The 10918-nt window shown below is 48.3% G+C and overlaps 1 protein-coding gene across 1 annotated transcript; it reads right to left on the reverse strand.

The window, feature by feature from the left end:
• Window positions 1-425: 425 nt before the first annotated feature.
• LOC125234232 lies at window positions 426-3023 on the reverse strand. The gene has a single exon (XM_048140440.1). The coding sequence runs from the start codon at window positions 3021-3023 to the stop codon at window positions 426-428; it is 2598 nt and encodes an 865-aa protein (XP_047996397.1).
• Window positions 3024-10918: the final 7895 nt, after the last annotated feature.

Below are 10918 nucleotides of genomic sequence, written 5' to 3' on the forward strand. Positions count from 1 at the left end.
ATATGTCTTATAGTTATCGAGTTATTGGCTTGGATTCGAGTAATCCTAAGGCAATTTTCGGGTGAAAGGAAAATGATTTCGGAACTTTAAGGAAATATTTTTAGCCAATCAGAGGAGAGTTCGGTTTTCTCGCTCTAAGCCTCTCACGTTAGTGCTTATTGGCTATTAATCGTAGTCCAATGGACAGTCTGAGTTTAGATTGAACTTTGGACTCGGTTTCCGCGACTTGGGAAGGAAGGAATATGGGAATTGCCTGCTATCGAATACATCACATATGAGTCTTATTATCATACTTAATAATCGGAATTGACAAAATTAACTTAACTAACGCAGTTCTACCCGTTTCCTACCTACGAAATAATCTTTATTGCGAATACAGTCTTAATCGAATTCTTATGCTATTTTACATATATTTCGACGCGTCGCTAACATTTTGTCCCCGCAGTCGAAGACTCCTGGTGCATGGGTTGCGACGCGATGACCGCCAGCCTGCAGCTGGGCCTGCGTAGCGTCCCGTGTCTCGTTCTGATGTCAGCGGAGCGGACCCGTCCATCGGGTCCCGGGTAGGTAGTCTCGACGACGCCTCGGGGCCACACGCTGCGTGGACCATTGGGTTCAGCGACGATGACCACATCGCCTGGTTGAAGTTGCCGCCCTCCGTCGTGGGACGACTTCCTCGGTGCCAGTAGAGGAAAGTACTCTTTGGTCCAGCGCCGCCAAAAGTGGTCGGCAAGCGCTTGGGCCATCTTCCATTGCTTCTTCTCGTTCTCGTCGTAAACGCCAATCATCGGTAGGTTAGCGTTATGAAGAAGTAGAAAGTGTGCTGGAGTCAAACTTTCTTCGGAGTCTGGATCGACGTTGACATGTGTAAGTGGTCGTCGGTTGACGATATTCTCTATCTCGGCGAGTAGAGTTTCGAAAACTTCGGGTTTCGGTGCTCGTTCGTTGAAAGTGTAGGACATCGCTATCTTAACTGTCCTTATCATTCGCTCCCACGCGCCCCCGGCCGAAGGATTGCCAGGTGGGATGAATTTCCACTCCATTCGGTTCTGAGTGGCGTAAGTTTGCAGTACAGGCAGCCATTGCCGGTACGCCTCACGTAGTTCCGTCGCCGCCGCCCTGAAGCACGTCGCGTTATCGCTGTACATCGTTCTGGGCCATCCTCTTCTCGCGGCGAATCTTCGTAGTGATAGTAGCGCGCTGTCGGTTGAAAGACTGTGCACGCTTTCAAGGTGAATAGCGCGCGTCACTAGGCACGTGTATAGACACACCCAGCGTTTTTCTCTGCGCCGTCCGATCGTGACGAACATCGGTCCCATGTAGTCTTGTGCGGTGTGAGTGAAGGGACGTTGATACGCCTGTAGTCGCTCGGGCGGGAGATCGCCTAAGGGCTGCGCTCTCGGTGTTGCTCGTCGTAGTGTGCATAGCGCGCAGTTTCGAGCTACAGACTTCACGGTCGGCCGCAGATGTAGTATCCAATATTCTTGTCGCAGTTCGTTGATTACTGCTTCGTTGTGAATGTGCGCTGATCGTCGGTGAGCTCGCAGGATGAGTAGACGGGTGAACGGCTCGCGGCCATCCAGTATTATCGGTTGTAGCGCGGTGTACAATACTGGAGCGCTGCCCAGCCTCGTCTTCATGCGTAACACGCCGTCATCGCCTAGCTCGGGTGCCAGGTCGTATAATCGCGATTTGCGATCGATGAGCCTATTCTGGCTTAAGGCTCGAAGCTCTTCGGGAAAGCTTCGTCGTTGACTGTATTGCAACCACATGTGTTCTGCCTTTCTCAAATGTCTGACTTGTAGCTGCAAGGCTTTATTCTTCGTTCTCATTTTCTCGATGAATAGCAAGACGTTCGCTGTCGCGTTCAACAGTCTGTCGTAACTGCTAAACCGTCTCACGTCTGGCAGTACGCTCGAAGGGTCTGGCTTCGCTGAGATGATCGCCAGTGATGTCGCGGTTGACGGCCTCGCCTTCCTCTCAGGCAGGTCGTCTGTTCGATTCGATGTGTGACTAGGCCATGATGTCTCGGGTCCATAGAGAAAGCGCGGTCCTTCGTACCACTCGTCCTCGATGCGCACGCTCTGCGCTGGTTGACATCTCGTCGCTCGATCTGCGGGGTTCTGAGCGGTTGGTACATACCTCCACGCGTCTCTATCTGTTTTCTCGGCGATCTCCGCAAGTCGGTGTGACACGTACGGACGATAGTTTCGCGCGTCATCGCGAACCCATCCGAGAACAACCATGGAATCTGTCCAATACGTCACCTTTGTCACAGGATAACGCTGCTCGCGTAAAATTGTCTCCGCCAGCCGCACGCCGACGACTGCTGCGGTTAATTCGAGCCTGGGAACTGTCATTACCTTTAGCGGGCAAACTCGGCTTTTCGCTATAGCTAAGCTCACTTGCGTTTCCTCCTCGTCGTTCGATACTCGCCAATAGGCCGCCGCGCTGTAGGCCTCGGTCGATGCATCACTGAAAATATGCAGTTCTCTTCTAACTGCACCGGTGGGCGTGGCGTATCGTCGGGGTATTCGCAGCGCGGACACGTCGCTCAGTGCCCTCAGCCACCGGAAAAAGTCCTCCGCTTCCTCCGCCGGCAGCCGCTCGTCCCAGTCCGTGCCCTTTGTCCACACACGTTGGAATATGATCTTAGCGCTTATCATATACTGCGCTATGAGGCCTAATGGGTCGTAAACTGACATTACGGCACTCAAAAGTTCCCTTTTAGTGGGCGATCGCTCGTACCTTTTCACGTCGTCTGGCACTCGTAGCATTTTCGTGTTGTACCCCAGCGTATCCGTCTCTGGGTCCCACGTCATTCCGAGGACGGTCTGTTGCTTTTCTCCGAGATGAGAAGGTCCCGTCGCTCGCTCCTCCGGATCGATGTTTCGCATTAACAACTCGCTGTTGCTAGCGTAGCTGCGCAGCCGAAAGCTAGCCTCCGCGTGTGCTAGTCTCACCTGTGTCGCTGTTGATATGAGTTCCCGTTCTGTCTCATATGATGCCACATAATCGTCCATGTAGTGATTATTATGGATATCGTAGACCGCGTCCGGATAGCGATCCTTGTTGTCCGTCGCATTCCTATTCCGCACCGAGTGTGCGAGAAAAGGAGAAGAGATGTTACCGAAACATACCCGGTTTAGCTGGTACGTCCACGGTGTCACGTCACGCCGCGATCCCCTCCAGATGAAGAGCTGACTATGCCGATCCTCTCTTCGCAGCTGTATTTGAAGGAACATTTCCTGTATGTCCGCGGTGACGGCGAATTCCCACTCACGGAATCGAAGTAGTATCCCCAGCAGGCTCCGTAGTAAATCCGGTCCCGCGAGGATGAAATCGTTCAATGCACATCCCTGACTTTTCGCGGCGCAATCGAATACAGCGCGATACTTTCCTTTATTTAAATTGTAGACGCTGAAATGGGGCAGAAACCACATCCGATCTGACTGCGGTGGTTCCATGATGCGCTCTGCGTACCCCTTTTCCAGAAGCTTGTGTATCTGTGCTTGATACTCGTTGGCGAAGTCAGGATCTCTCGACATGCGGGCTTCTAGATTGCGTAATCTCGCCTTCGCCATGTTGAAACTCGGTGGCAGCTTTATGTCGTCGGCAGCCCATAGTTGGCCGACTTCGTATCTCTGTCCTACCTTTTTTACTGTTCGTTCGAATGTATCGATCGCTCGCTGGTCGTCGGGTCGAATGTTGTCCTTTGCCGTTATGCCAAGCGCCTCGACTGCCCAGTGTTTCTTGACCTGCTCCACGAGATCACTGTCGTCACTGTGGCAGTGCATCACGACCTGCTCGTTATTTGGTACATACCTCGGCATTCGCCCGAAGAAAACCCATCCTAACGAGGTTTTAACTGCGCACGGCTCGTCCTCGCCGCCCTGCCTCACCTCCGTCGGGTTTATAAGATGACTGAAGTCTCCGCCTATTAACATCTGCGGCACGCCCATGCCCGTGTAGCACTCGTCGCCCAAGTCCGCCAGATGTTCGTATTCCAATAGACGCTTCTTATTTAATGACTGCGAGCGTATCCCTAGTCCGTCTACCGTTTTTAGGGATATATCGTATGTCAAGCCGCCACGAGCGGGGCTTACTTTAGCCTTGACCGTCTGTGTCACTGAGCTAAGTTTCAACCGCTGAATACCTCTTATGCATAGCGGCTCGTCTTGACCGACCGCGCCGATCTCGTCCGCGACGTCCTGGTCGATCATTGACAAGGTGGATCCATCGTCAAGGAAAGCGAAGATATGCGCCGTTCCCTTTGGACCTGATACGGTTACGGGTAGTACCTTTAGCAGCACGCTGTAGTCCGGTGTTGACGACACGTACACGCGGGCGTCGTTCTCGTCGTCCGCAGCTCGCGGCTCCGTCGTGTCCGCTGGCTCGGCCGATGACGTCACTGCTGACGATGTAGGTACTGACCTGATTTCTTGTGTTAGCACCATAGCCGTATCCTCACGCACTTCCTGCGGCGAGTCCGCATGAAGCAGTCGATGGTGTACGTGAGGACAGCCTGCAACGCCGCACGCTTTGGCCTTGCATTGTGTTTTCATATGCTTCGCGTCGATACAGCGATAGCATATACGATTTAATTTCGCCCACTCCCATCTAGCGCCCACGGATTGGGCGGCTAACTTGCGGCAGTCCGGCGTCGGGTGACCGCCACCGCAGAACAGGCACGTCGTCGAACGGGATGTTGTGGCTTGACGTGTCGCGTACGTCACTTTCTGCACCTCGTGTTGACGTCCTGTGGGAGCTCTCGGCGGGTTGTGCGTTGCGGATATTTTCACGCGAGCGCCGGCTGCGCGCGCGTGCGGCACTGATAACGGCGCCTGCGCTCGCCTCGGGGCGGCGCGGGCGTGACAGAAGGACATCTCCTGTTCGCTCTCCTCCATGAGGAAATCCGCCAACTGCAGAATCTCCGGGTCCTTGCTGTCTCGATGTTTCTTCGCGTAGTCGCACCATCTGCTTCGAAGATGCGGCGACAACCTGTCCGTAACCTCTCTGATGAGCATGGGGTTATCGGCATAGTGCCTTCGATCGATATCCATAACTGTAGATACCACGTTCATTATTTTTATCGCGAAAGTGTTGAGGTCGTTCGCGGTAGGCCCCAACTGCGGCAACTTTCGCAGGTCGTCAATCGCCTTGTCTAACAATACCTCGCTGCGTCCAAACTGCTTTTTCAGTATTCTCACGATCATATCGGGTCTGGTGGCTGTCGATAACACGTGAGACACACACGTCTTTGCGTCCCCGCGTAAAGCCATCCTGAGCCGCGCCACGTTCTCGTAGTCAGTAAACTTATACCGCTTCGATGTCTCTGCGTAGGTATTGTAGAAACTTCTCCACTCGCTGACGTCTCCGTAGAAATGCGGCAGCTCGAATATATCTTTCGGGGCTGGACGGGCCGCCATCTGCATCCTCTCGAACAGGTGCAGCATGGACTCTGCTACAGTACCTTCGGTGGCGCGCGTGTGCGCCGTGTGCGGAGTACGCGCGTCCAGCTGTGGCGACGTCGATCGCTCGCGACGCGCCGGCGGCGTCGTCGATCGCCTGCGTCGCTCCGGTGGCGATATCGATCGCCTACGCGACTCCGACGGTGGCGATATCGATCGCCGATATACCTGGCGGTCCGGTGAGAGGCCTCGAATATGCCGCTCCGCCTGCGCAGGTCGTCTCGGAGTCTCGTACTTGGGTAGAGGTTCGTCGGTTAACCTCTTACAAATGGGTTTTGACGTCGCGTCTCGCGAGTTCTCTAGCCATTCGTCTAATCGATCTTGATTCGAATTTCGCACGCTACCAGCAGATTCGTGCTCGTCTGCGCTATCCGCATTAGCGCGGATCTGCAGTTTTCTGGCGTCTAGCCGTTTACGTACCATGTCCGCTTCTAGCTGCAACTCCCTCCGGGATATCTCCGCTAGCCGTTCGCTGGCCTCGAGCTCCGCCTGAGACAGCTGCGCTTCTATCACAGTGCGACTGCTCGCATGTGATCTGACGGACTGAGCTTTAATAATTGGTTTATTTACCTCCTTGGTAGTTTCCTGCAGCGACTTTCGTTTCTCGGTAGTTCTGTCTATGACGGCAGCCTTGGGATGTCTAGCTGGGATCGGCGTGGGTCTGGAACGACGCCGTAACCGCTTGGCTAAATCCCTTCGCCATAGCAATGTCGTGTCGTAGGACGGTGACCTCGGTGTCTCTACGGTTAATCCATACCTGAGCGTGCTGTTAGCTGTCGCCGCGCCCATCGGTTGCGCGCCGGCGACGCTAAGCCCTTCCGTTACGCCAGCGGGTCCGGAGGGAGGTGAGGAGGGCGCGCCGCGTCGGCGCCCATCGCCCTCTCAGCGCTTGCGCGTGCGGCCTCTCGTTCGCGGGCCGCCGACGCGCCTTCGTCGAGTAGTTGCTGCCTCTCCTCTTCGCTCGTCACTGACGCAGCTCGGTTGGACCTGGACCTCGTCCTTACCATCCTGTCGTCGCTCATGACAGGTACGTCGCTGTAGACCCGTAGTCCGCACGAAGATCCGGCTCGAAGGACCAGAAACTGTTGCAGACCGCGTCCGCAAAGCTTCCTATCGACGGCTCGAAGTGGAGAGAATGTGCTGGAGCTCGTGCGACTCACTCTTTCGTCCCGGGCCTGTACCTTGAGCTTCGATGTCGTCCTCAGCAATCAACCGTACCGATTATGATTTTGGATTAAACTAACTAAAAAACGAATCAAATCAAATGGTTTATATTTACAAAAATCAACGACTCTAATTTTAACGCGGTTATAAAAATACTCCTAAGCTAATATCCTAACTTGATCCTAACGAAACGCTCGGTACGGACGATACGTCGCGATGCTGTCGTTTTCTGCTGCTGCCGCTACCCGTCGTGGAGGGTGGCTGGCTGCTGGCTGTAGGCTGCTAGCTGCTGGCTGTAGGCTGCTGGCTGCTGGCTGTAGGCTGCTTGTAGTAGGCTGCTGGCTGCTGGTTTTCCTTGGAGGCTGCTGGTTCTTCTTGTTCCGGTCGAATTCGAATGTCCCATACCGAGCGATCGTTCCTTTTATACCCCTTTTCGGAATGCGCCTACGCTTCACGGAAAGAAACATTTCAATTTATTCGCCCAATCACGACTCGGCTGAGCGCGAGGCTCCGTGCGATAGAGAGGTAAATAATTGCGCCCGATAGGCGACGGATGGCGCGTCGTGATTGGTCGAACGCGTTACGGCGCTCGATTACGTGAATTTAACGCTATCATTTTTCGATCAAATCCTAATTACTTATAAACTAATTAGGCTATCGCTTCGAAATTACGTAACAATGCACCTGACACTAGGGTCATTCACCTCGAGTGGAATGCACCTGCGTTTGTTTACGTTTTTACACAATAGAAGAGGTGATTAGCCGTCCGGGCCATACAATAGACTGGTTTCGCGGCTCGCCTTGAGCTCCATTGTTATCGATAACGGAATATTACTATGGAAATGGAGGTTATCGTGTTACGTAAGTTCCCAGCTACGTTTTAAAACTATTTACATCTTCATATGTCTTATAGTTATCGAGTTATTGGCTTGGATTCGAGTAATCCTAAGGCAATTTTCGGGTGAAAGGAAAATGATTTCGGAACTTTAAGGAAATATTTTTAGCCAATCAGAGGAGAGTTCGGTTTTCTCGCTCTAAGCCTCTCACGTTAGTGCTTATTGGCTATTAATCGTAGTCCAATGGACAGTCTGAGTTTAGATTGAACTTTGGACTCGGTTTCCGCGACTTGGGAAGGAAGGAATATGGGAATTGCCTGCTATCGAATACATCACATATGAGTCTTATTATCATACTTAATAATCGGAATTGACAAAATTAACTTAACTAACGCAGTTCTACCCGTTTCCTACCTACGAAATAATCTTTATTGCGAATACAGTCTTAATCGAATTCTTATGCTATTTTACATATATTTCGACGCGTCGCTAACAAAGTAGTTTGAGCAACTTAGGCACTGCTTTTAATGCACGGAGCTTACCGTTTTCATTGAAAACTTTTCCAGTGTAGCTGTCACTTCTATAACAATCGAGGCATTGAAGACAGGTCTGATTTCACAGCCCAGAGCGGCCTTGACGAGGGTCAGTTCCACACACTCCATTATCGTTTCTGAATCCAGAGGCCAATTCAAACGAGCACTTGAGGTCGGAACAATGTCAAATGCTACTGTGGAGTATTTCACCAATGCACCATGTCATCAATCAAGTGTCAATACACTTGATACTGAAAATTTTGTTAAATTGAAGACCCCTCGTAGAAATAATAAATTATTGTAATGATTGCGACGAAACGCGGCCAGTCTTATGGGTACGTTAGGTACGGGCAGCCACTTGGGAGACATCAGTGGATACAATAATCTCACTAGGCTAAGTTAGGTTTAGTTTAGTTTTAAAGTGTTTCTTTTGTAAACTGAAATAGATACTATACACTAAATAAAAAGCGATCAAGCCCACTGTTTCTTTTGTTTTGATATTTAATATTATTTGTTATCCATACTAATATTATAAACGGGAAAGGTGTATCTGTTTGTTTGTCCATCCGTCTTCCACGGCAAAACGGAGCGACGAATTGACGTGATTTTTTAAGTGAAGATAGTTGAATGGGATGGAGAGCGACATAGGCTACTATTTGTCTCTTTCTAACGCGAGCGAAGCCGCGGGTAAAAGCTAGTATTTAATAAAATAATCTACTGTCATGAAAAGAAAAATTGTAAGTAGGGTAGGTATGTATATTTATCGTTTTTTTTATCGACCAGACACAGAGCAAACATCGCTGTTTTATTACAGCTGTAACTACACTGCAAAATAAAATCTGTTGTTAACTTGTTAAACCTGAAATTTTTCAATTGCAATATAAAATTCCATCACAAATTCACAGTTCGTTCGATATGCAGTTCAATGATTATAAAGAAGATTTCACACATGTCGATCCGCCCACCGGACAAGAAAAAGATCTATCGACTTTGTGTCGAACATCGCATAAACCTTTCGACAACCGGTCTGGCCTAGCGTGTAGTGACCCTGCCTGCTAAGCCGAAGGGTTCGAATCCCGGTAAGGGCATTTATTTGTGTGATGAGCAAATATATTATTTGTTCCTGAGTCATGAATGTTTTCTATGTATATAAGTATTAGTATATTATAATTATATAATTATATCGTTGACTGAGTACCCACAACACAAGCCTTCTTGAGCTTACCGTGGGACTCGGTCAATCTGTGTAAGAACGTCCTATAATATTTATTTATTTATTATAACCTGATAACGATTTGTTGCTTGCACAGTGACAATCGTTGACACTAATTAGTGGTAACTGAAACGCGGTCTGGTTCTGTCTCGCCAGAATTTATTTTTAGCGACTTTTTGCAAAATGTCTATTGATATTTTCAAGTAGCTTTTCAGTGAAGAAAAACATCGTGAGAAGGAATTATTTTCATAATGTATGTACTCCTAAGTCCTTCAAAAAGGGCACACTTTACCTATTGAAGGATTGACCATCAATTAAACAGCCAGTCACAAATAAATCCAATAAGTATATTATAAAAACTCCCAAACCCTTATATACATTCCCGATAAACATTTCGATAGCGCGGTGTAGAAATAGTGACAGTTGGTACAGTGACATCTCTTGTGACATATATTAAACTTCTTAGTATGACACGTGGTCTACGGAATTACAGTTCCGAACAAATAAGGCTTGCTTAGTTACCCCAAAGGGAAAGGAACGTCACACATTTGTATTTAGATTTTCAGTAGCTAATGTAGCTATTTAACATACTTAACCACAAAATTAAAATTTTGAAAAAACCCCCGACCGCGACATAGTGGGCCGATTTTCACGAAACATGGCTAAGAACACCACTCCCAACTAACTAAATAAAAATCGAGAGTTCGAGAGCTACGACGACACACAGACAGACAGACAGACAAACAGACAGACAGACAGTCATACACACAGACAGACAGACAGACACTTCAAACTTATAACACCCCGTCGTTTTTTTTGCGTCGGGGGTTAAAAATGGAATATAGGCTCATGAAAATTTTTAATATTGAAATAAAATAACACGTGTGAGTCCGATGTAAAAACCGCTTAAAACAGTGTACGTGTCACGTAACATTTCGGTCCGTCGCTGCCGGCTTAGTTTTAATTCGCAGTTCGGAAATTTTAACAAACGTGTGATTGCATTGCAACAGTTCGGCAAGGAAAAATAGGCACCAACTTACATAAGTTACCTGCAAAATATGACATACGATGATACAGAAAATTTACTTACGGTCGTAAAATAATTACCTACTAAATATTCAGAATCAGAATCAGAATCAGTCATTTATTTGCTAAAACATGGTACAAAAGGTCATGCATATTCAATATAAAGAGCTACAGTCATGTTTGGTCACAAAGACATGCAAATATTTATAAAATGTTGTGTGCATCGCATGCATACCTACTTATATTACTTATCAGCTACTTTATTAAATTATTATTATACGTCATTAAGATACTCTTTAATACTATAGTATGCCTTAGCCGCTAAAAAGTTATACAGTGTAGATTTAAATTCTTTTATATTTTCAAGTCGTAAGATGCTTAATGGTAATTTATTGTATATTCTAAGCGCCATACCAATTATACTTTTAGATACACAGGCGGTTCTAGATAGCTTATAATTAATTTTTCCCTGGTGACGTAGGCTATTGAATTTCGTAAATTGATTTATATTACTTTTAACATAAGTTGCTATTTCATACACATATAAACAAGGGACTGTGAGTATTTTTAGTTCTATAAAATGGGGTTTACACGAATCCATGAATGTAATACCGCATAACGATCTTAAGCATTTTTTTTGACTCATGAAAACCAATTCACGATCAGTAGCATTGC

Source organism: Leguminivora glycinivorella, chromosome 15 (assembly GCF_023078275.1).
Source record: "Leguminivora glycinivorella isolate SPB_JAAS2020 chromosome 15, LegGlyc_1.1, whole genome shotgun sequence".
Classification (NCBI taxonomy): domain Eukaryota; kingdom Metazoa; phylum Arthropoda; class Insecta; order Lepidoptera; family Tortricidae; genus Leguminivora; species Leguminivora glycinivorella.

What these genes read in the sequence shown, in the direction of transcription:
- LOC125234232 (XM_048140440.1), bottom strand. Translation starts at nt 3,023, where the DNA reads ATGGACGATTATGTGGCATCATATGAGACAGAACGGGAACTCATATCA.